Below are 23,918 nucleotides of genomic sequence, written 5' to 3' on the forward strand. Positions count from 1 at the left end.
ATTCCCTTTCCTAATGCCCGAAGCAGTGATGCGGCTCACTTCAGTTCAAATGTATTATTCCCTGTTTGAGATTGGAATTCTTGGGTGGTATTATGCCGTGCGAGACAATGTACCGGTGGTGGGCGATGGGTGACTGCTTTTTTTTTCTCTTATAAGGTGAGCTGACGATGGTCTGAATGGAGGGCGTTGGGAACAATGGCTTCAGTTGCGATGATTTGAGTCGGCACTCTGTTTTTGGGAACATTCTTCATTTTCTGCTTTGCATTAGGTTGGCTGTATAGCTTCTTTTTTCTGCTGCTGCTGTTGTTCGTTTTCTTCCTATGGTTCGATATATCCTCTCTCTCAACCAAGCCTCAACACCAAGATACCCAGCATCACCAAATCTCATCAACACCAAAAGTCTCAGCATCACCACCAAACAGCCACTCACTCACTCAATCGAGAGCAACTCAACCGCGAAAATGGCCTTCAACCCATACACCCAAAACATCACCATCATCGGCCCCCCAGACTATCCCCCGATCCTCATCCCCATCACCCTAATCGACACCTTCAACGACGAAACCGTCAGCATCGTCATCAACTACGGCGCCCAGCTCGGTGCCTCCCTCACCATGCTCCTCGTCATCCTCCTCACCACCCCGTCGTCAAAATTCCTCCGCGCATCCTGCCTCCTGCACGTCCTCGCCCTCATCGTCTGCGCCGTCCGCACCGTCTTCCTCGCATTCTACTTCCTCTCGCCCTTTTCGCACTTTTACCAAGTCTGGAGCGGCGACTACTCCCAGATCCCTGCGTGGAACTACCGCACCAGCATCGCCGGAACAATCCTCTCGATGTTTCTCGCTGTGATTGCCGAGGGGGCGCTCATGTATCAGGCTTGGACCATGGTCTCGCTCTTTGCGAACAAGGCGAAATACGCAATCTTCTTCTTGTCTCTGCTCATTATCCTCATCACCACCGCCTTCAGAGTCGCCTTTACCGTGGTTCAATGCGAGAGTATCCTCAGCTTGGAGTCGTCCCAAAAGTACGCCTGGCTGTTCAAGACGGCGCTCATCTTCAACACCTGCTCGATGGCTTGGTTCTGCGCCTTGTTCAACTCCAAGATCGTCCATCACTTGATCAGCAACCGCGGCGTGCTTCCCTCTCGCCGGGCTATGACCCCGATGGAGGTGCTCATCATGGCCAATGGAATCCTCATGTTTATCCCTTGTAAGATATCCTCTCTCTCCCTCTTCTCTCATCATGTTCTCTCACTAACAAGACTCTCTACAGTCATCTTTGCCATCCTCGAATGGTGCCACTTCATCAACTTCGAAGCCGGATCCCTCACACCCACCTCCATCGCAATCGTTCTCCCCCTCGCCTCCATCGCCGCACAGCGCATATCTCAAGCCCCCTCAACTCCCTCCAGCGAACCCTCATATCCTTCATCATCCTACCAGGCCCAGTACAAGTCAACCCGCGACTCCTCCCGCACGCCCCTTAAGTCCGGCTCGCTCTTTTCAGCAATCTCAAAGACCAGCTCCGCTACTCGATCTCACGTCGCTGATACCACCGTCCTGGCTCCCGTCCGCGATGTCATCGACCCAATTGATCTCGAGCTCAGACAGATTGACGGATATGCACAGCCAAAGGAGATTCACTCCAGGGCAGAGGCGGGTGAAAGCCAGTTGCACAAGTAGTACTGATGTCGATGGCCATTTTGCTTTCTTCTGCTTCTTTTGTTTGCACTTCATTAGCAAGCGTTTTTGAAAACTTAGCAAATGTTGCTTTTACATACCCGTCATTAGTTTGAGAGACGGGAAGGACATAATCTGTCAAGATAGGACACGATAGTCGTCCATGATAGTATGGACCTTAGGAAAGATATATATATACATGAGAAACCTCAGTCTAAAGCTTCCCACATTATAATTTCATGGCTTGTCTACCTAATAAACATTATCCAAGCAACAAGGTCTCCCAATATGGATTGATGTAGGTCAGAACATACTTGAGAAAACCAGCCATCGCACATGAACGAACAAATGAAGTGATAACAACATCCGTATTTGAGTAGTGGACTAGTCCTAAGGGAATCTACTTCTAATGCTCCTCCACGATCCCATTACCCTTCCTACTCCGTCTGAGCCCGTGCCCTCAATACAGCCATCCTCTCTCTAAAAAGACTGGGAAGATTTCGTAGCTCATTGCTTCGCACTGGCTGCGGCTGCTCAAGAGTACAGTGAGCCTCTGAAACAAACAGTCCATGGCTACGAGACATCAGACGCCGACGCAAAAGGCGAAGGGAAGGGTGGCGTTCCGCAATCATAGGTTCGTGCGTAGTAGAGGAAGCCTCGCTGCCGTCCGTCCATGTCTCGTCGCACGAAAGCTTGTGGTATTTCTGCTCAAAATCGAGCCCTGCCTCACCGTCGATGTTGTATCTTTGGCGTTGCACCGCATCGTCTTCAGATCTCAACTTCGCTTTTCTTCTCCATCCCGATCTAAATAGAGATCCCTTGACAAGTTAGGCCACTGATCACAATTCCAACGTCATTATGAGACTCAAGATTAAGTGCTAACCACTTACAAAGTGTTTCTCATGGCGCTTTGTCTTGATCATGGACGGTGTCGTGTAGAGCAAGGGCTTGATATCACTAGCCTGGCTGCTGGCACTATGTACGCCTGGTGATCGTGCGTATGGCCGTGGAGGTCGATCTTCTATCGGTGACAACAGTCTGGGAGGAGGTGGCACGTCCTCAGATTTGGCTGCTGCCCTCTCGAGTTTGTCACTAGCAAGCTTACCCTTCGTAGCGGCAGTCCTTTGGAATGTCGGAGACGAAGATATCTTGGGAATATTCCCGAATCTGTCATCTCTATTGGCTTGGTGGCTCATTGACTCAAAGAGCCCAATCGTCTCTTTGAGCTTCCGGCCGGTTCCAGACAAAGTTCCGAAACGAGGCGGCTGGGTGCCATCTTGTGTGGAAGTCGGCCGCACAGAGCTCTGCTGGGAAATAATCGGCTTTGATGATGTCTCCAGGCTGGATTTTGGGGCTCTTTCGGCCTGTTCAGCCTTATTCTGCAGGAGTGGCTGTTCGTCGTTGACTGCGTCTGTCCGTGGGTGCCTCTTCTAAAGTGATGGCATCGAGACTGATGAAGGCAACGCGCTGTCAAACTTTCTCCGGAGATTGGAAACCTTTGACTGCTGAGGGGGAAATGATCTGGATGTGGGAAACAGCAGGCCCCCTTGTCCACGTGGTTCTTTGGCATCACCGTCAGTATAAGTCATCGATGACAGTACAATGTCGCGGCATGGATAGCAGAGAGTCACACCAGATTGCAAGTTTTCCAAAAGCTCTGAGCCGTCCCCTTTTACTCGTTCAAAAGAATGTACCAAATGTTGGTCATCATTTCTCAATTTTCTGTCCTCAGAGTGCAAGGCCAACTCGGATGTGTCGAGAGGGTTTGGGCGCCAAGTCCCTACGTCTGTAACAACCATATTTTGGAGCGGAACAGGGGTGTTGTGTAAAAATACACCACCCCGTATCTTGAATCGAGGTTCATTTCTTTGCCAAGTGCTTTTATTGTCTTCGATAGCAGCTTTGTCCTCTCTTGGGGGTCTAGAGAAGCGATCGGGCGAAGTGAGCGGCCGTGGCAGATATTCGGAATGCTCAACCAGGTCAGGAACAATGTCTCTTTCTTCTTGCCGATTCGCCAGTGTACCCGAATCGTTTACGGCCGACGATCCCTTCATGGGGCTATTCGCAAGGGAGAACGTTTTAGGGTCATTGCACTCGGTGGTGGTGATAGGTGAAGCAACGCGTTTAGGTTCATAGGTAGTCGTTCGCGCAACATCTATCCAAATGTTAGTTGGTAATTCATCCATGTTATGGCTGAAAAGATATAAATGCGTATCGGTCGAAGAGTGCCATTGAACTAGGGCCTACTCACTTGAAGTAACATTCTTATCATTTCCTCGCTCGAACAATCTCCTCATGTCCGCAACTGCCAAGCCTCTCCTTGAGATTAGTTTCCCAATTTTGGACGATGGAGGTGCAGTGGTGCCAGCATGGCTATCCTTGAGAGGCGTTTCCAACTGGTCTCTTGTGGCACTCGTAGGAGTCAGAGATGGCGATGCCAAGGTTTTTGATGAGCCGACTACACGATCTCTTGCGTTTTTCTGCACTGGCGGAGCATCTGAAAATTTGGAAGCGGAAATCGGATCGTGTCTGATTTCACCTGCTGATCCAATATCTTGAGGCGTCTTTGATGCTCCCAGGTTCTCGAATTTGGATACCAGCCGGGCCAGCCCTCCTTGCGACTTAGGCGCACGCCGAGTACTCACAGAAGACATTGTTTCCGTCAGACAGCGTCTTAGAATACAACAGCAGAAGAGAGGGATCCAACCGACTGCAGAGCCTGTGAAACGGAGCGAGGATAAAAAAAGAAAGGAGGGTAGAAAAGAGAGCGAGGAAACGAGGAGGAAAACAAATAACAAGTAACTTTTGGGAAGCTGAATAAAACAACTGTGCATACGCAGGCAATGCAGTCAAAAGAAAAGCTTTGCCATGAGGCCGCGCCTGGATCCAATGTTTACGTCAAGCTGCCGAGTTGTTGACCTTCCGGTCCCGGGATCAACTGCAGCTGCCATTTCTCATCCATCATTTTAACCAGCAAGAGGCAAAGGGTGAAGAGATGAAAATGCTGCGTCATCCAAAGTTCTTTCCAAAAATAACACCCCTTTTCCTCACCCGTACCAGGTTTCGTCATTCGGCTATCACGACCGAAATAAACCTCCTAAAGCACCCTTGATCGGATCGAGCAACAAGAAAAGGATTCACATCGTGCACAACACAAGATTCGAAGAATGTTCCAAAAATGGAGAGCGCCTTTCTTTTTTATTTCATTATCGAGTCAATCATTTCCGACAAGCCACTGTCGAGCCGCATCAACCACCTGAAGTCGCCCCGCAAGTCTATATCGCGTGCAGCAGGCCGCGCAAATCTCGCATCGTAGTATACAATCATCCTTCTAATGTACAATGACTCAATTTTCGGTTTGATTTGGGAGTTGTCGAATTGTTAATCGGAGTTGGATCGTGAGGGAGGGTAGGGAGAGTGCCTATCGATTATTGACTATATCACATCGTTGTTAGTTCTAGATCCGCATAGCGATTCGGTTTATCGGGAGTCGTACGGAGGCAGGAGGATCTCGCCCCAAGAGCTAGAAAGGAAAGTAACAGCAGCCTAGATTTTCCAATGTCAGCTTCCCTGCGCATAGTTTGAAATCAGCCGTGGAAAACGCACTCCGAAGATGGCGATGCTGCGGACAAAGGCGGCGTTCTCGGCAGAGGTCAAGGTCTCATAAGTCGAGGCCACGAAGCCTTTGGGGGCGCGGCGGCCGCCCTTCTCGCCGTAGATTCGCTTGGGAGGCATTGTGAGTTTGCTGAAGAAGTGGTGAGGATCGGAGGCGATGAAGCGCAAAGCGTGATGGGCAGAGTTGCTTCGATGCGAACGTCACTGAGGGCATCGAAAATTCGAAAACGCCCCGCCATTGATCGCATTCAATTGCTGGGTCACATGATTGGGCGATTGGTGGACAGAAGATAAGCTGAAATTGGGTGAGGCAGTATCAAGCAATAGAGCATCTGGTTCCGTGGTCTAGTTGGTTATGACATTTCGTTAACAGTTAGTTGACGCCACCGAAAAGGTCCCCGGTTCGAGCCCGGGCGGAATCACTCTTTTTGCCGTTTGCAGCAATTCGGATGTTGCTCGCGATAGTACGAGTTGATGCGATGATACAGCAGCCTTTTTTTGTCTTTCATTTGATTCTATTTTTTCTCCATTGTTACTCTTGCTACTGTGAGAAATTTGTATTTCCAGTGGGTTTCACATGCGTAGCTTATTACCTTTTCCTTGTAAAACTCAAGCTCAGAAGCATCACATTGGGTTACTAAGGCCGCTCTAACTAAACAGAGTTCATCCAATAGCCATATTATCTCTTCGGCAGATGTTCTCTGCACTTGAAATAGGTACTCTGAATAGTTTTTTTCTCCCCAAATTTGATCAGCCAGGCATAAATTCTCATCGTTTCCCAGCCTCGACGGCGCTTGTTTCACTCTCTCCATAATCAAATTGCTCTCCTCTAGGGTATCTATTCAAGCTTCCACAGTCTCCAACACCCCGCCCCCGCTTATCCACAGCGGCATCGTCATTGAGCGTGTCAGCGGCATCTGGAGAAGAGAGCACAAGCACAGGGCGTCCATATACCTGTATTCTGTTGTGTATTCGATTGAAATAACTCTACCAGTCATGACGGATTCACCGCGACAGCCTGGAGGCTTTATTCCTCCGCAAGGCGGACTCCCTTCGCCGGCTCCGTCTTCAGCCTCTTCACGGGCAGCATCAAACCTGCCGCACCCGAGAAACAGTTCGTTGCGGCCCGGATCAAACAAGGAGGACATGGTGAGGAGATTTGTAGATGAAAAGCTGCTTTACGTCTCACGTCGGTACGTGAAGAAGTTTGGAAACCCGAATCCTGGAGACACAGTGGTTGGGTTTCGGACCTTTGGGGAGGTGTGCCGGGAGCTTGATGAGATTGTGAATGTGTTGTGGAAATCAGGGACTCGTGAGTATTTGCCATCACCTAGTATTTTTATATAAGACGATTGAAATGCTAACATGATATGAAACACCAGCGGGCTTGCAGATACCATTTCTGCTCAAGTTGGCCAGTGACTTTACTCAGTACGTCCGGTCATTCCCGCCATCGTCAAAAGCGTCGTTTGACCTGCTGCACAAACTGGACCACTGCTTCGCCAGCCTGCTCTCCGGCCAAGACATTGAGACGAATGAAACACTTCCGGGATTTGAAAACGGGCTGCGAGCGGGCATGACGACTACCGACATGGTCCGGTGCCGGAGTCTTGTAGAGCAGACGAGGGTGCTCATGGTGGAAGTCATGAGCAGTGGTGAGCAAGAGGAAGAGGAGGATGACGACGAAGACGACGATGAAGATGATGGTGACGAAACAGAAGGGGGTGAAAGCTACGATGCTGGTGGTCCGTCTTGGGACATTGATGAGGACGAGCTACATCTGGACGCTGCGAGGATCTACGAGAATACGATTGTGCATCTGGGGAAGAGGCTTGGGGATTCACTGGGGAACAGCGTCGATAGCGGTGAAGCTGCCATGTCAAGTACGAGTACGGGTATGACTTGAGGACTTGAGGTGAATCAGAATGGAATATTCCAGGTAACCGGTACTCGTATGTTGTGTGTTGTGTCTGTTTGCCGCGCTGCATCAAACATCAAACATCAAACATGTTGAGTGAGTGGGCCCCCCTGTCCGGATTCAATGGGGCACATGGATGGAGCCCCCACGATGCCTCTCGCCTAAGCAAAGCACAGCCCAAGTAAGGCGCAAAAAGACACCCATGGAATTTGAAGGGTAGAAAAAAAGAAAAAGAAAATTAGAAAATAAAAACCCTTGTCTTTATCTCTCCAATACCATCACGCATAGGCACACATAAACAAGATGAAGGAAACGAAACAAAAAAGCAAAAAAACAAAATGGCCACCTCCTGACTTGGGGGGCGCGAGTCAATGAGGCTTCATGGGCCGCTCATTGGCCCAAGATGCGCCGCGGTCAGCCAATCCGGAGCGGCATTCTCGTATTTGCTACAGTAGCATCATGCAGTTTCCAGCAGTTGTTCTTCTTTTTGTTTCGTACGGCAGGGGGGAACTAGGAACTACCTTTGCCGGGTGGCGGGCTATTGTTTTATTTTTTCCCCCTTTATTTTTCCCTTTTGCTTTGGGGGAGAGATCCGATTGGGGATGATGGGGGATGAGGCACATGCGAGCTGTTTATTCACATGTTTGTTGGTGTGTACCCGAGGTGTAGAGCAAAGGTAGTCTACTTCTGTGAGGTGTTTATTGAAGAACGTGCATGGACTATTTGAAAATGGATTGATGGAACTTCTATACTAGGGGCATTTATTGACTCTAGCGAGGCGATCTGCTCTGGAGATGCGATGCGATGGTGATGCCCAGGGGCCGCGTTTGTGATTGATTGCGTGCCCTGGATTCTGCTTGCTAGAGAACGACGATCAGCTTCGTTTGATGGATCAGCACTCAGCTAACGGCGTACAGTAGGTAGTAGTAAAACAGCAAGCCCGTCTATTTCCATCTCTTCTTCCAATCTCACGATGCTCCCAAGATGACTGCTAAACGCCCGCATCAGGCTGCCTGCCCCCTTGCCCGTCACATCTCAGCATCAGCATTACACCCATCTCCATCATCCTCTCACCACAGCCAATCCATCCTATCACCTCTCGAACGCATGAAAGTCTACCTGCTCGCTACCACGCACATACTTTCAAACGTGCAGCACCCAGTATAAGCACACTACTGCACCACCCCCGGTCCTGTTTCCGCTCTGTTTCAACTTCTGTGCCTGGCCCCCAATCCCTGCACGTTTTCTCGCGCCTAAACCAGCATCCCCCCCCTGTAGCCCTGCAAGGATTTCTGCCTTTCGGGGGCGGCATCACGCCTATCAATCACTCCATAAGCCCGCGTAGAACGTGCGTCTTAGCATGCCCAACATTCCGCCTCGGCCAGGGCGTTTACTGGCTGCCTTTTGGGATTTTGCCTTTTTTGCTCTCCCCTTCTCTTATCCTCCTTATGTTCTCCTGGGCGGGCTTTTTTTTTTCTTAGCACTCGGACCTAGTCACATTATACGATGGGATGGGCGCTTGGGCCGTGGTGGATCTGGGACTATACGCGGCTTGCATGACTGGAGGTTAGGACTTCCATGCAAGGTACCTGAGCATGAGGACGGCCGCAGTATCAACGATGGCCATTATCTTAGTCGACTAGATGTACTCGTACCTGGATCTAGTGTTGTTAGTGCAGGTACGGTGAATGCAACGACAACGCATCGGTTTGGGGCCATTCAATACTCGTACATGTACTTAAGCAGCTCCTCTGCCACTCCTCCCCGTCCTTGCCACCATGCGTCTTGCTCTGCGGTTGCTTTGATACCTTTTTTTTTTTTTTTNTTTTCAACTTCATTCCCTTTCTCAGGCCTGTGGCCGTTTACCTTCCTTTCGCTGGTCGATTCTGCGCACTCCTTTTTCTTGTTACTGTTGAACAGGCAAAACACCAAAAATAAAAACAGACAGACAGGCACTCCTTTGTCCAAGTCTAGATATTCATTCCCTCAGTTGACCGTGATTCGCAACCGTCAGAGCAAGACTCTCTCTCTTCTGATACAGATCCTTGTATCCCACTTCTAAACGATATCAAACCAGCAAATAAACAACACATTCATCATCAAGATGCATTTCCAATCCCTCAGCCTCTTGGCCCTGGCCATCTCCTCCGTCTCGGCCACTCTCTCCCCAAACCTCCCCGGCATGAACCTCGTCTGGCAGGAGACCTTTGTTGGCCAGCAAGGCGACATGGTTGACCTCACCCAATGGACCGTCGTCACCGACCTCCACAACAACCAGGAGCTCGAGACTTACACCCAGTCCGACTCCAACATGCAGCTCTCCGGAGGCCAAACTCTCCAGCTCGTCCCTCAACAAGCCCCCTCCGGCGAATGGACCTCCTCCCGCATCGAATCCATCCAGTCTTGGACTCCAGCTCCCGGCAAAACCATGCAAGTCCAGGCCGCTCTGCGTGGTGGCTCCAGCCCCCTTGACACCAAGCAAGGCATGTGGCCCGCCTTCTGGATGCTGGGCGACTCCATGCGTCACGGCACCCCCTGGCCTCTCTGCGGAGAGCTCGACATCTTTGAGCAGATCAACGGCCAGTTAACCGGCTACGGCACCGCCCACTGCGACCACACTGGCGGCGGTGCGTGCAACGAGCCCTCGGGCCTGGGCCAGAGCATTCCCATCCCTCAGGACGACGACTTCCACACCTGGGCTCTCAAGATCAACCGCTCGTCTAACAACTGGCAGACGGAGACGATCGAATGGTACCTCGACGGCACTCTCTTCCACACCCTTGTCGGCGCCCAGTTTGGCGACGAGGGGCTCTGGGCTACGCTTGCGCACTCTCCAATGTACATCATTCTCAACCTTGCTGTTGGTGGTACATGGCCCGTAAGTTTTTCTCTTTTTCTGTCTTTCTCCTTATCGATGGAACTTGTATGGCTGACTTGCGGAATAATAGGGTGACCCTAACGAGGCGACTCTGCCCGGCTGGGGCAACATGTTTGAAGTTCAATACGTTGCCGTCTACTCCTCTTAAGGGGAGTTTAGCTCAATGAAGAGGGGGAGGAAGATATGAAAAAGAAAAGATGGAGGATAAAAAAAAATAAAAGGAAATTTTGGATTTGGGTAGATATGGTAGAAGGCGCTTTTTATGATGCACATGTCATGACAACATGTCCCTGCGTGGGACATCATTTCAATTCACTGTATATATATTCAAGATACCTCATGACCACGACTGTTATGACTCCTAACTCACATCATTGACCCTGTTGCATTACTATTGGTGACTAAGTTGTATGTAACATCAATCGAGCGAGACGTTGCTAGTTACACGGCAAAATTCCTCTCAATTCAAAGTGACCAATACCGTTCCAACGACGAATCACATCATTTTATAGACAACAGTACACATAGTAGGTAACATTAATTTGATCTTTTACAACAAGTGACTTATGTGGTATGCGAAACTTCGAAAAGAAACCATTATCGAAACGTTAGGCCAAGAAAACATTTTACAGGAGGAAAAGGGGAAAGAAAGGGGAAAGGGCCTTGTTTTCTTCCGCCCAACACCCCACGTTCCCCTTCCATCAGCAAGGAAATGACATGTAACACTACTTGAGAGAGAGAGGGAAAGGCAGAAGAGAAAAAAAAGACAGGAGAAGAGAAAAGAAAAGGGGTTGGACAAGTAGAGGGAACGGGTAAAAACAAAATCAAAATCCACAGGGACAAACAACATCTCTTTTTTTCCCGTTTCAAACCATCAAAGTAAAGACCCTGGGAAAACCGGATCGCCGCATGACCATTGATATAGATATCCACTGAAACGCCGTATCGAATGATGCCAGATTAGAGATAACCCAGGAAAGCAAAGCAACAAAACAAAAGATAAAAACTGCCGACCCATCTTGATATCGAACAAAAGTTCGCGGGCGCCTATTTCGGGGCAAACTGCCTGCGCCACTCTCTCAGAAGCGACAGCATCGTGTCCTCCCGATCTACTTCGAGCGTTTCTGGCGACAAGCTAGCCTCCTACTCCGCACCGATCTCGCCGCCTTCCAGCCCTGGGTATCCTCCGTTGAAGTCGAACGGCTCATTGTTGGCATCACCATCATTCAGGAATGAGTCGAAATCGAAGTCATTGAGCACGTTGTCAGAGTGGAGTGGGTTGGCCAGTTCCATTCCGAAATCCTGCAAGTCAAGGTTAATTTTCTCGGGTCTAGTCATGCGAAAAGGAGTGTTGACATGACTTACTGGGATAGTGAAGTTGTCCATACCGCCCAGACCGTTATTCTGAATGTCATGAGTGGGTTGTGGTACAGGGGCAGCTTGCGGTGGCACCGGCGCACTGGCGGCGGCAGCCGGGGCGGGGATTCCTGTAGTCGCGGCGGCGGCAGTTGCGTTTGGCACGGGGCCTCCGGCTTGAGCGTTCTTAAAGGCTCCGCCGACAACGGGAGTGATGGGGGTAGCTGGTGCTGCCGCGTCAGCTTCCGCATTGTTCTCGGCGGCGGCGGCGGCGGCGTTGTTGGCGTTCTGATTTGTCTTCTTCTGTGCAGCGGCTCGCTATAAGATCCGTCAGATTGCAAAATGGGAATGTTAGGGGCAGAGCTTACCTTGTCCTTGGCATTCTTGGTGTCCTTCTTCTTCGGTGCGGCTTTGTTGGTCTGGCTAGGGGTGGGAGGCGCTGCCGAAGCCTGCTGGGGCGACGCAGTTGTCCTGTTGTTTGTGTTGGCCGCCGCGGCTGCGGGTGCCGAGGGAGGAGGCATAGATCGCTGCTGGGGAGTTCCCTGAACTTGTTGGCCCTGCTGCATTCCCTGAGGTACCATCTGGCCATTCATTCCAGGTTGCCACTGTTGCGGGTTACCCTGCGCGTTCTGCTGCTGCTGTCGGGCAGCCATCATCTGCTGCGCATTCATCGGGCCGTTGAATGGCTGGCCAGGGTGTGAGCTGGGCGGACGCATGCCGTTCATCTGGGCCTGTCCCATGTTCCCTCCATCCACTCCCTTGTAGAAGTGAGGTGCCATGCTAACGTCAACGTGGTTGCCCAGGAAGTTCATGGCGTTGGGCGACTCGCGCGACTGTCCACCATCAGGAACTGGCGAGGGGATGCCGCCGGAGTTCATCTGAGGTGTGCCGCGCTTCATCTGTTCTGCGGGGTTGGGAGAGGTTCCGGACCTCATTGCCTGGGGCGAGGTGTCTGGGAAAGGCTGTCCGTTGGGTCCGGGGGCGCCAGGCTGGCCATCTCGGGGGATTCCACCCATGTCGCTCTGCTCTTGACGGGCCATCATCAGGCGCTTCTTATTCTGCTGCTCAAGCAGCATCAACTGCATCTGATAGTCCTGTAGGGCATGGTTGCTGCCGGCGGCGGCTGCCTGAGCGCCGGCTGGGCCTGCTGGTCGCATACCGCCGGGGTTCATCTCAGGGTTGTAAAAGGCATTGAGGGTGTTGCCATCAGGGCCCTGTGGCATCATGGGCGAGCTCTGGTTTTGAGGTCCTCCTACGCCGGGAATCTGCTTGTTGCCCATCTGGTTGCCGTGATGCTGCTGAAGGTTGTGGGAGTAAGTTGCAATAGACTTTTGCTGTGCCGCAGGTGGCGTATTGGCAAAGTTTTGCATCTGCTGGGGGTTGAGCTGCGCGGGGTTGATACCGTTGGCGGCAAGCACCTGCTGAGCGTTGGCCACATTACCCATTTGCTGGCCGGGCATGACTTGGCCTGGACGACCATTTGCCATCATAGCACCGGGCTGGTTAGCATTGAACGGGGCACTGTCGAGGCGTGGGCGTTTTGAAGGAGACGGCGCATTCTCTCCCGACGCGGGAGACGATGGCCGATCCCGGTTGCCGTCCATATTAGAAGGATCCCGCTGCATCTGATTCTTTGCTTGGAGCATCTGCATTTGAGGGCTAGGTAGAGAGAGAATAGTTAGTACAAATTTGTGGCTGAAGAGACGAGGCCACTCTCTCCGGACTGCTTACTTTTGGTTATTGGCCATAGCCGCCCGAGCAAGATTATTCTGCTTCATGGTCATTGCCATATTGTTATTTTGCATGTTTCTCATGAAGTGAGCTTGATATTGCTGCTGCGCCAAATCAGGGCGCATTTGACGTAGCATCTCCTGCTGTTGGGTCTGCTTCATTCGCTGTTGCTGCTGCGGATTCAGATTAGCAAGGGTGTTTCAACCTGACAAACGCCAGAATAAAAGAGCATAGGAGAAAAAAAAAGTGCTCCACAATCTGTTTCGTACCTGAGTGTGCTGAACATATTGATTCACCATGCCGCTTCCGCCCTTGACGCGTGGGGCAGTATAGATGTCCCAAAAGACGCAAAACCATTCGTAGAGAAACGACGTATCAGAGGCGGGCATAGGCAGCTTAGGCGGGGGCAGGTCGTCCGGCAACTTGGAGTCACCGTCGTCTTTGGAGTCGGTGTCCATGGGATCATCGCCGTTCATGGCGTTGCCGTTTTCGCGACGGCCAGCGGCGTCCTTGTTGACGTTGACCTGCTGGTCGCTGTTGAGGAGGGAGCGGGCACACTCGTACATCTGGTGTCTGAGGAAATACTCGTAGATATATGTGTTGAGAACGCCGCGCTGGTTTTCACTGGCTTGCTGCTGCCGTGCCGCAGCTGCAGCGGCAATCTGAGGATTCATAGCGCCATTATTCATCATGGGCATCGGTGCGCCGCCAACTGGGCCACCCATGGGCGTCATGTTTGCCATTCCAACGTTGGGATTCATGATTGCTGGAAGTATAGGAGGAAATTTGACAGGTTTTATAGAGAGGAAAAAAACTCAAAAACGCAAGGTATCAGGCGAAGATGGTGTAACAAAGTTTGCCTTGTAAGCCACTCAGGTGCCGCCGCGCGAAAAGCCCTGTCGGGCTGGCAACGTGGGCGAGATGGGACAGAACCCGGAAAATCAAGAGAGAGCCGAAGCGGGAGAGATGGCTAAAATGATCTGTGGAAAGCTATCGCGAACCGCGTCGGAGCGAGGTGAGTCGTCGAACGCTGCGGCGAGAGACGCGCTTGTCGAGGCCAGGCGATGGGCAGAGTGGCGTTGTAAGCGACGACGGCGGTCGGTGATGGCGGACAGGCAGAAAATTGGCGACTGCAGGCGTCGCGGAGCAGCGAAGATGCCGCACTTGCTGCAGAGATGCGTCCAACTGCCGGGGCAAGGCAGAGACGGCTGAGATGGAGGATGGAGAAGAGAGTTGAGCAGGCCTCTGTTCTGGGGGCTGGGATTGTAGCGCACTACAGCGAGGTTGCCTTAGTGCTGCGTACCGGCAGCGCGGGAACACAGCACAGTAGCGGAGCGGTAGAGTTTCGTCTGGGGCCGGCAGAAATAAGACAAGAGACGTCGAGGGCCGAGTCGAAGCAGAAGAAGCGGGAGCTGCGTTGAGGCTCTGAGACAGTTCGACAGAGGCACAAGAAGCCGTTGGTCGTCCAGGCTGTGAGGGTCAGCACTCGCGCTGGGCCGTGGAGACAAATGTCGCGATGGACATCAGATTAGGCTGTGGAGGTAGTGAAAGGTAAGGTAAGGTGCAAGTAAATCGAATCCAGGCCAGGCGATGGTGGTGCGCAGACGCGAGTTCATACAGTACGGCGAGCGCACGGGGCAGGAAAAGGAGTGTGGCGGTTGAGTCCGTACCAGAATAAATCTCGCACTGTAGAGACAGCGCAAGAGCCGCGTCGGGTTGGTGCGCGCAGCCTCGTCTCTCAGTGCCTTGTCTGGCCTTGGGGCTGGTGCCGCCGCACGGTACGGATAAGGCGCGGGCGCGAGACTGCACAGTGCGAAGCGACGGCGGCGAAAAGCAGAAAGTGGCCGGGAAAAGTTATTCGAGTGCGCATAAAATTGATGGGCTGCTTCGGGGGGCATTGGCGATCCCACTATGAGGCACCGGCTCGCTGGTGCCTGCGTATGCGTCAGACTAGGTGCGTAGTTTTGGGTCTGCGGCAGATGTTTGCGCCTCAGGCATGAATCCCGCACGTCAAGCCCTGTGCGACAGACACGCCAATGAAACGGATGAGCTAATTGGTACATGATTTCATGTGAGGTAAGCCTGCTCCATACATGTACTCTATCTTACTACTACTACTTGGAAACACGGAGAGCTGCGTGTAAGAGATTGAGCTCTCTCTGCATAAGGAGCTTTTGTTTTTGATTTGGAATTGCGAATTGCACAGTGCTGGAAATTGTTAAATGTAAAATTACATCAAATGCCTAATTCCGATCGTCGCGTCATGCGCCTCAACATCAGCAAACAATCCAGACATCAGCCCGGTTTCCTCCTCCAAATATCCTCATCCTCGTCAACAGCACTGCAGCTCAATTTTACCATATGCTGAGAGTGAATCTGATCAACTCGACGTTGCATCGCCCTGTGACGTGATTGCTCATACCACGTACAACCCGAGGTGGCTCCTTGGCCAGTCAGTGAGCATTGCGTTGAATCACTCCACAGCGTGAGTGGGCTGATTCCATGGAGATCAGGCAGGCCTGCTTTGCTTTCTGCCTTGGGCCGGCTTCGGGTTATCGCTTCGTAGTAAAATCAAGATTGAGTTTCCGTCATAAGGCGTAGAGGCTTATGCAGCTTGGTGCTGGCATCACTTGTTTGTCTTGATGTTGTCAGGCTATGGTTGGTGTTCTGAAGTCTATAGGTGCCTAGTAGATGCTACACAAACAAGCAGTACATAGCCGCAAAGCATATTGACCTTGTCCCGACCTATATCCATAGAACCCCTGGTTGAGTTCAGCAGGCTAGCTTTCAAGAAACAAGGCACCCATCTATTCATCCCTGTCTGCCCATCTAGTAATATCCACAGGGTTACGGAGTACTGCTGCAGCCATCTGCATTGATCTCATCAAGCATCGTATCGTATCTAGATAGCTCGGCTCCATCTTTGGGTATCATTCCGCCTTTAGTTTCCTCGACCGAGTCGGATCGACTGTCGTTGTTGTTGATAATCTACTAATAGCTCTGCTTTGGCCGGCCGGACTCTCTCTGCTGCATCAACCTGGTCAACATGTACTTGCGCACACATGACAATCGTCTCAGGCTATCAATCGTCTTCTGGTGGCAGCTCGTCGTCGATATAGCGTATCAGGGTTACCCGCATCTCCGTAGTATCGTTTCCCTTTAGGACATCGCTGATGAAGTGCGCTTCCACTTGCATCTGAACCATTTCCAAGGCGCCTCTCAAGACTCCACACAGGATATTTGAATACCAGAGCTCGTTCTGTGCCCTTCCGTCGTCTGGTAGCTCGACAAAGTCGGCAAACGGGTTCTCGTCGAATACCAGCGAAAAGGAGTTGTTGTCGGCCGTCCAGTTCGTCACCTGTGGTGTGATATTGAGGAATATTTTGAACCCAACCTGTATGAATCCGGATGATGCTTTAGCAAGAGTACACAAAGGGAGGCCCATGATTATCCTTTACCCTTGAAATCATATCTGCTGTCTCGCGAAAGTTGGAGCAGCGCTTCATCGTATTCGACTTGGCTAGGTAATCATCAATGAGTCGTAGCCCAATGTTGTAACCCATCTTGTCAAGCTGTCGGTTGACTTCTGGGTAGTCTTCTTCGAAATCCTTGCATAGCTGTGCGACGATGGTTCCGTATGTCAAGGTTACCAACTCGGCATTCACCTTGTCAATACGAGTTCTAACGATGCGATTAGACCAAAACACCGTCTCCTGCAATACTATGGTCGTCTTACTTCCAGATTCTGTATTCATGTTAGATCACGACCAAGCGCATCACCACTCGCTGAAACATACTCTTCCCCAATGCGGGACGCTTTGCTGGCCGCCATTGTGACGCTTGTTCAAGCTTCGAGAGACGGAGAGAAGGGCTAAGCGCAGTAGAAACCAGGCAAAGCACAGCTGTGTACGAACAGTAGACAGTAAATGCAGCGAAACAAGCTGCAGATTCACTAATCGGTCGATCTGCTACGGAGGAGAGATGTTGCGACTGTTATGCCGGAGCTCAGAGGCGGTGGGGTACCGAGTTACAAGGCCGCTATGCAACGGGGAGCCTTGACCATAGGAACAATCCACGGGCCGAAAGCCAATAGGAGGGCGAGTTTCGACAGCCTAGTTCGCAACTTGACAAAGCTTCGCGATCGCGACACGGGCAAAATCTCAGCAGCTCAACATTCGTTGGAATTCTATTGTTTGGCGACACTTTGAATTTCTGGAAACATTTGCGACTCTTTGACTTTCACAATGTCAGCTGAAAAGCGCCCGGCGGACGACGATCCCGGCTTGTCCACGTCCCTGGTGAAGAGGCAAAATGTCAATGCCTCCGAGGGAGCGCTTGCTCGACTCAATGCATCAAGCAGTGCATTGGTGCAAGCTGTAAGGAAGCTGATGGTTCATTTGGGGCAAATCTAACGTTATTCTCAGGCACCCCGAACGAGCGGGCTCCAGGCCCCGGTGATGGAGCTGACGGGACACTCTGGAGATATCTTCACTGCCAAGTTTGATCCTACGGGCAACCTGATTGCTTCTGGATCAATGGACAGAAGTATAAGTATGGGAATTCCTTGCTTGAAATTTGGAAATTTCCCTATTTGCTGATACTGAACAGTGCTCTGGAGGACTTATGGCGACTGCGAAAACTACGGCGTGCTAAACGGCCACAAAGGCGCTGTTCTCGACTTGCAATGGGCGCGAGACTCGGAGATTGTTTACTCTGCTTCGGCTGATATGCATCTTGCCAGTTGGGACCTCACCTCTGGAACGCGAATACGAAGATACGTCGGGCACGAAGAGATTATCAATACCTTGGATATCAGCAAGCGAGGCGAGGAGATGCTGATTAGCGGAAGTGACGATTCGACGATTGGAATTTGGGATCCAAGGTCAAAGAATGCGGTCGATTACATCCAAACCGAATTTCCAGTCACAGCTGTTGCGATATCCCAGGCCGGCAACGAGATCTACACGGGAGGTATCGACAACGACATTCGTGTCTGGGATTTGAGAAAGAAGGCAGTGGTGTACTCTTTACTAGGCCATACAGACACGGTCACGTCGCTGCGAGTATCACCCGACTCTCAATCTTTGCTGTCATATTCGATGGACACGACGGTGCGAACGTGGGATATTCGCCCATTTGCACCGACGGAAAGGCATATCCGAACGTTTGACGGAGCGACAGCCGGAGTGGATCAGAATCTAGCCCGTGCTAGCTGGGATTCAGAGGGCAAGAAGGTTGCAGCGGCTTCAGGTGACGGCACAGTGGTGATTTGGTCTGTTCAGACTGGAAAGCTGTTGTATAAGCTCCCAGGCCATAGAGGCGCAGTCAACTGCGCAGAATTTGCGCCAGGCAAGGAACCAATCTGTAAGTTGGCACGGAGCACGTCCTTTTCTTTGTGAATTGTTACCTGACAAAATTTCTAGTGTTGTCCGCCTCCTCAGACCGTACCATGCTTCTCGGCGAGTTAAAGTGAGTCGAGTATCTATGACCTTGCGTTACTGGGCTGTAACGGTAATGTGTAAACTACGCAACCGGTACACGCAGCTTGCGGAAACTCATGGGGAAGAAGCCCAATGCAGCTCGATGAATCTTCCATTCTTGTTAGAGCCCAAGTGGTGGCTATGAAATGAGGTTGGCTATGATGTCTTGCTTCGCCCATTTTAACCGCCGACTTATACCATTGAGCAGGCTTCATATATAACTGAGCCTTGTATAGCATGTTCATCTCAGATATGAGCTACTTTGCTCAAATATTAATGCTCTTCATTTTGAAGGAGGAAGTATTCAGGAAGGAAAAAAAGAACCCAAATCATGGCGATCATGGCGTCAATGTTAGTTATTACTGGATTATAAAGCGATACCGGGAGTTGAAGGCAATATAAAATACAATGGTTCACGGATGCACACAAGAAGGTGGCGTGGCAATGATTGCCTGCTTGAACATGGTAATAATAATTGCAAGAATAACCAAATCTTCTTGGAGGTTATTACCAGCTGTTGAGAGGAAATGAGGCGCCTCCTCATCATATGAAGCTATCTTGTTTAGGTCCAAGTCTGCAATCTATAATAAGCGCCGTTACGCTAAATGTTTGTCACAACCGCGGCTCGCCTGTAACATGGGGCCTATAATATCCGTGATATGGAAGTGAATGAGTGAACTACACACAGCATGCTCGGGCTGATGCGAAAATAACAAACCCCGGTCGGTAAAGCACGTTCCCATTCAGCCTGTATATTACAAGTCTTGCTCAAAAGTGCTAGTGTCTGTGTCTGTGCCTGGATTGCCCATCACGATGCGATGGAGCAAGAGGCCATTCGCCAATCTCGTGCCAACATTCAACCCCATACAAGTCCAACAGCTCCTGCACATGCTCGCACTAGCCCTTCGCATCCTTTCCTTCTCCAGACTGCATCAAACAATCGGTGCGAATCGCGAAACATGTAATTTTCTCGAGGGGAGCGCCGCCGGGCCGTATCAGGTCCCGTCGAGGGCGTTGGCGGCAGCAAAATCCATTGGTGGCGGAGCTGCGTGGGCTGAAACACGGCCTCTTTTTCAAGGACCCTTGCCCTTAACCCCAGCCCCTGGTTTTGGGCAGCCCCTGCACGGCCACTCGGGATCAAGTTTGATTTCGTTCAATGACATTGGATATTGGTATTGGTTTGATACAAAGTGGCGGGGGGAGGAGGAGGCGATACGAGCCCAGCCAGAGAGAGGCCCATCCTGGCTTCGCAATCCAACGTGACGACACCCTATTTTTGAATTCTGGACGCAGGGCGTGTTTTCCGTCTTACATTGATGTGAGGGTTCGCTGTGTCTGTGTCTTGTGTCTGTGCTTCCTTCGTAAGAGCGAGCATCTGCCCTTTCCAGCTGGTTACTGGAGTTGTGCTTCTTGCCTTCTTGCTCTTTCGTAGTCTCTACATCCAATGTATTGATTGCGCGCTCTATTCTTTCCTTACTGTCATCTTTTTTTCTTCAGGCCTTCTTTATTCTCTTCCTCTTCGCTTGCTTCCCTTCCTACTACCGATTCATCCATCCTATTCCGTTCCTTTAATTTTGCGGCGCCTTGAACTCTCTCTTCTTCTCTCTCACCTCTCTCTGTCTCTGTGCCTTTTTATTCTTCATTTCGTTGAGCAGGTTCTCTCGTTTTCTCCTCGATATCATTCACTTGTTTTTTTCTCTATATACACACTCGATCACATCAAATTCGCTCGTTGAATCTCATTCTTTTTTTTTCCCCGACGTCATACGAAAATTCCCAACGAGACGGCTGCGCCGCGACAGGACCGGAGAGAGAGACACTCACTCACCTACCAATTTCCACCACTTTCATGATATCAACCAACAAAAAGATTTAACGAATAAACAACATGCCGTCAGAAGGAAGCATGGAGCTGCTCCGCAGTGAGCTTCTTAGAAGGGCGCGAGGGGAGGAACGTGGAAGCACCTACCAAGACCAGAGCCAGAACGAGGTCCTCGCCTCACGTCGACAAACCATCATGCGAGAGATGAACACGAGCCACAAATTTCCTAGACGACTTCTGCTACCGCACCTAGCACTGGGCCGGAGGAGGGCAGGCGACGAGGAGGCTGCTCTGGAGAGCCCAAAGACACCTGTGTTGCCTTCGAGACGATCAAACTCGCCGCCTGTCTACCGTATGAGCATGGCCGGTCGACCTGCAGTGGGAGGCTTGCCGGTTGTTCCTCAACCCGCGGTTTTGGCAGCATCGGACGCCCGTCGTGCGGCTCTGGAGACTATGAATTCTGAAGTTCGGGATGAGCCACAGCCGGTCAAGAAGAATAAGCCGAAGCGCTTCTTGTTCTGCTTGCCGTGGATCAAGTCGAGGCATGTGCGAGCGCAGCTTGCCATGTGCTTCGTGGCTGCTACGTTTCTCTTTTCGCTGCTGGCAGTGTGTAAGTGGATATATGATTTTTTTGGTGTTGCACAGCGTTCAAATAGTGATCGTGAAATGCTGATATCCGTTACAGATCTGGGTCTTACACTAACAAAACATGTTGTTATTGGCGAGCTGAACATCATGTTGATTATGATCATTCTTCTGGCGGGAGTATTCTTCTGCTATAGCCTCATCCGGTTATGGATTCTGATTGTTCGCGGAGACCCGCCTGAGATTCCAAGGGCCATAGACCCGCGAGGATATGCCGTTCCGCGCAACCCCATACGAGTGGTGATGGCCCAGGATGAAGAAGCTGCCGGCGTCGAGAATGAAGCCATGACAATGAAACCGCCCGCCTACGGACTCTGGCGAGAGAGTGTGGTATGTACAGGCATTACGAGAGATATTTTAACGAGGGCTGAGCTAACATGATATCCAGCGTGTGGATCCAAACCGCTTCTTCTGGCAACGGAATGATTCTGCTCAGCCCACGCCATCTCCGCCAACAACGGGACCGAGGCCGCCGTCCTACATATCCGAAGATGGAGTTTCCTACGTGGTTGATGCGGTGCCTCGGTCTATTGCTCCGTCATCAGAGGGCGAACACCAGCCGGTGCATCCTTCAGAACGAGGAAGAGCTGGGTTGCCACCTCCGAGTTGAGAGAGGATGGGTAGCTAGAAAATGGTCAAGGGTCTTGGTGTTTTCTCCGGGTGTTTCTTGGGCGTCAATGGCATGAAATTACGGGCATGGTGGTACATGGGGATGCGTCCAGGCCAGATTGGAGGCGGCGGATTGTATATTGCCGCCTGTCGAACGGCGTTCTTGGTAATATAGGATGCCCGCCCATGATTTGAATTGCCCTCTCTGGCAGCTTTTCCTCAACTCACCCTTTTGTTCTGGCTCCCTTTGTCGTTTTGTGAGGTCCTGTACTCCATACTGCACTGCTACTTGATAACTTTCATGTAATACGTGCATTTTTACATTTTGATTGCCAGTCACACATGGGCCACTTTTCCCATGTCTTGGCTCACGGTCCCTTGCCCTGTCCAGGCGTCGGTCGAGAACTGGGCCGGTTCCCTTTCCCGGCGGGTGAAGGCGTCATGATTGGCTGCCAGATGCATGCACAGCTGAGAAATTAATATTTGGAGCAGCACCAGCACAGTCTTTTTTTTGCCTGCGTCGGTGTTGGGAGCATCCGCTAGCGCAACCGAGTTGGATGCTGCAGCCATCAATTTTTGACAAAACGGATCAATGGAAGGGCTTGAAATGAGAAGGGCTTCGTATTTTTTGCCTATCCGGAGGCCGCGTTTGAGTGCTTGGATGCCCCCAAAGAGTTAAGCCCCGTCATCATCGACCTCCGGGGCGTCATCTTCGTTTTGGGCGAGCAATATCCCTGGTCTGGCCGAGGCAAATGTTCCGTCAGTCACGACTAGGATTTGTTCAAGGTTTTGTTTGGCGGATTACGCGCAGGTTTATTTGACAGCGGTGATGGCATATTGTTGCATTGGGGGTGTCAAGGGTATGGCCGTATAGAAGGGCTCGGGGGACACGTTGCTCTGGGGCTCTTTGGGCTGGGATGGATGGAAATCAATTGAATCACGGGATCGCATTTTTGGGGGAGCTTTGGAGGTGGTAGTGGGAGTGCTAGTCCGGATGGAGAAGGACGGGCTGGGTGATTTTTGGTGGTTGTACGGCGAGGATACTTTGGGGATTACTGCGGTGTTTTTGGGGAGTTGGTAATATTAATTGGCCGGGTCAATGCGCTGCTTTGGTTGTTGGCTGTACTGCAGTAGTACTGAACTTTTTGATGGGATGCAGCCGAGCATTTCTGTTGCAGGTGGTACCTTGCATGTATAGTCGCAGTAGGAATATACCTCCTAGTAAGCTGCTAACTTAGTAGATAATACCTGATGTCGCATCTATTTGCGCCATCATGCATGATTTCTCTTTGCTGTTGAAATTCGGTCGCCTTGAATGAAATCCATGATACGAGATATTGGTCCTTCGCATGGCCGTTGACGTCTGTCCGAGTATGCCCATGTACCTCGTAGGTATCGCCCCCTTCGATGCGGGTGATCCATCAGCCTTTGCGCACCCGTGGCGAACTTGCAACCCCTCACCTCTCCCCCAAGAGCGCTAGCGGTGGGGCGCCCTGCTAGAGCGGGAAGGGCCCTGCAGCGCTGCAAGTCCAGCGTGATGAATTGATGCCTCAGCGCTGCTCCAGTTGAGTCCAGGGAGGCAACGCCCCGGAGCCTCAGTGGACGAACCACACACCCACGGCGCAGCAGTCGCGCACGCACTAGCTGGCTCGCAACCCACACGTAACGCATCAAATCAGACTGGCCTGCATTTTGCTGAACCAATCCCTCGCTCCTTCGCCCTCGTCCACGCCGCTCCACTTCCCTACAGTATTTTTCCCTTTTCCCTCGATCATAATCATCTCCTCACGACAAGAAAAATTTTCCCTGACCGGAATCCATTAGTTTGTTGGTGGACGTCGCTGTTGTTGTCGCCCGTTGTCGGAATCACTTCACGTTGCTGAAAGCAGAAAACTCTACGAGACGCAGTATCTTTTTATCACCAGGTGTGTATTTGCCCACCAGTTCCTCTGCGCCCACAAAAAAAGAAAGAGAAGGTTTCTCTTGTCCGCTGTCACGGAATATGCCATCGCCCTGTCAAAGTTCAACCGGTACTTTGAGCGCATCGCCCCGCAAGTGTCATCTTTATCATTCTACGATTATTTGATGCAAGATGGGAGCCAAGCCGACTTGTTCCTCTCCCCGCTGCTCCGATTCCGTGGCGGCAGCTCGGTCCGTGATCGAGGCCACATCTGTGCGACTGTGT

General features: G+C 51.3%; 11 protein-coding genes and 1 non-coding gene across 12 annotated transcripts; 7 read left to right on the forward strand and 5 right to left on the reverse strand.

Moving 5' to 3' along the window:
• Positions 1-461: 461 nt before the first annotated feature.
• Positions 462-1,682, forward strand: M431DRAFT_96494 (hypothetical protein; the record flags this gene model as incomplete). Its single annotated transcript, XM_024924830.1, has 2 exons — positions 462-1,209; positions 1,273-1,682. 2 exons carry the CDS (start codon positions 462-464, stop codon positions 1,680-1,682), a joined length of 1,158 nt encoding a protein of 385 aa, XP_024769411.1.
• A 363-nt stretch (positions 1,683-2,045) lies between these two features.
• Positions 2,046-4,333, reverse strand: M431DRAFT_152697 (hypothetical protein; the record flags this gene model as incomplete). The annotated part of the gene is made up of 4 exons (XM_024912856.1): positions 2,046-2,497; positions 2,570-3,013; positions 3,131-3,834; positions 3,931-4,333. The coding sequence occupies 4 exons, from the start codon at positions 4,331-4,333 to the stop codon at positions 2,117-2,119; spliced, it is 1,932 nt and encodes a 643-aa protein (XP_024769412.1). The 3' UTR covers positions 2,046-2,116.
• An 826-nt stretch (positions 4,334-5,159) lies between these two features.
• M431DRAFT_96982 (hypothetical protein) lies at positions 5,160-5,414 on the reverse strand (the record flags this gene model as incomplete). The annotated part of the gene is made up of 2 exons (XM_024924888.1): positions 5,160-5,225; positions 5,286-5,414. 2 exons carry the CDS (start codon positions 5,412-5,414, stop codon positions 5,160-5,162), a joined length of 195 nt encoding a protein of 64 aa, XP_024769413.1.
• Positions 5,415-5,628: 214 nt separating this feature from the next.
• Positions 5,629-5,716, forward strand: M431DRAFT_t176. Its single transcript has one exon. It is a non-coding gene; the product is annotated as a tRNA-Val (tRNA).
• Positions 5,717-5,749: 33 nt separating this feature from the next.
• Positions 5,750-6,198, reverse strand: M431DRAFT_265926 (hypothetical protein). The gene has a single exon (XM_024913904.1). It carries the CDS (start codon positions 6,104-6,106, stop codon positions 5,810-5,812), a length of 297 nt encoding a protein of 98 aa, XP_024769414.1. The 5' UTR covers positions 6,107-6,198; the 3' UTR covers positions 5,750-5,809.
• A 92-nt stretch (positions 6,199-6,290) lies between these two features.
• Positions 6,291-7,200, forward strand: M431DRAFT_96975 (hypothetical protein; the record flags this gene model as incomplete). The annotated part of the gene is made up of 2 exons (XM_024924886.1): positions 6,291-6,606; positions 6,677-7,200. 2 exons carry the CDS (start codon positions 6,291-6,293, stop codon positions 7,198-7,200), a joined length of 840 nt encoding a protein of 279 aa, XP_024769415.1.
• A 1,800-nt stretch (positions 7,201-9,000) lies between these two features.
• M431DRAFT_512534 (glycoside hydrolase family 16 protein) lies at positions 9,001-10,462 on the forward strand. Its single transcript, XM_024919855.1, has 2 exons — positions 9,001-10,090; positions 10,161-10,462. Exons 1-2 carry the CDS (start codon positions 9,317-9,319, stop codon positions 10,236-10,238), a joined length of 852 nt encoding a protein of 283 aa, XP_024769416.1. The 5' UTR covers positions 9,001-9,316; the 3' UTR covers positions 10,239-10,462.
• A 592-nt stretch (positions 10,463-11,054) lies between these two features.
• M431DRAFT_266019 (hypothetical protein) lies at positions 11,055-14,145 on the reverse strand. Its single transcript, XM_024913906.1, has 6 exons — positions 13,447-14,145; positions 13,178-13,341; positions 11,815-13,105; positions 11,456-11,749; positions 11,274-11,392; positions 11,055-11,188 (listed from the first exon to the last, which is right to left on the reverse strand). Exons 1-6 carry the CDS (start codon positions 13,936-13,938, stop codon positions 11,170-11,172), a joined length of 2,379 nt encoding a protein of 792 aa, XP_024769417.1. The 5' UTR covers positions 13,939-14,145; the 3' UTR covers positions 11,055-11,169.
• Positions 14,146-16,259: 2,114 nt separating this feature from the next.
• Positions 16,260-17,009, reverse strand: M431DRAFT_9603 (hypothetical protein; the record flags this gene model as incomplete). Its single annotated transcript, XM_024924778.1, has 4 exons — positions 16,260-16,571; positions 16,636-16,858; positions 16,914-16,922; positions 16,975-17,009. The coding sequence occupies 4 exons, from the start codon at positions 17,007-17,009 to the stop codon at positions 16,260-16,262; spliced, it is 579 nt and encodes a 192-aa protein (XP_024769418.1).
• A 412-nt stretch (positions 17,010-17,421) lies between these two features.
• Positions 17,422-18,650, forward strand: M431DRAFT_499770 (hypothetical protein; the record flags this gene model as incomplete). Its single annotated transcript, XM_024917835.1, has 4 exons — positions 17,422-17,553; positions 17,602-17,728; positions 17,786-18,541; positions 18,601-18,650. 4 exons carry the CDS (start codon positions 17,422-17,424, stop codon positions 18,648-18,650), a joined length of 1,065 nt encoding a protein of 354 aa, XP_024769419.1.
• A 687-nt stretch (positions 18,651-19,337) lies between these two features.
• On the forward strand, positions 19,338-20,233 carry M431DRAFT_266094 (hypothetical protein). Its single transcript, XM_024913907.1, has one exon. The coding sequence runs from the start codon at positions 19,471-19,473 to the stop codon at positions 19,918-19,920; it is 450 nt and encodes a 149-aa protein (XP_024769420.1). The 5' UTR covers positions 19,338-19,470; the 3' UTR covers positions 19,921-20,233.
• A 699-nt stretch (positions 20,234-20,932) lies between these two features.
• Positions 20,933-21,734, forward strand: M431DRAFT_96583 (hypothetical protein; the record flags this gene model as incomplete). The annotated part of the gene is made up of 3 exons (XM_024924839.1): positions 20,933-21,089; positions 21,165-21,454; positions 21,513-21,734. 3 exons carry the CDS (start codon positions 20,933-20,935, stop codon positions 21,732-21,734), a joined length of 669 nt encoding a protein of 222 aa, XP_024769421.1.
• Positions 21,735-23,918: the final 2,184 nt, after the last annotated feature.

Source organism: Trichoderma harzianum, assembly GCF_003025095.1.
Source record: "Trichoderma harzianum CBS 226.95 unplaced genomic scaffold M431scaffold_16, whole genome shotgun sequence".
Taxonomy (NCBI): domain Eukaryota; kingdom Fungi; phylum Ascomycota; class Sordariomycetes; order Hypocreales; family Hypocreaceae; genus Trichoderma; species Trichoderma harzianum.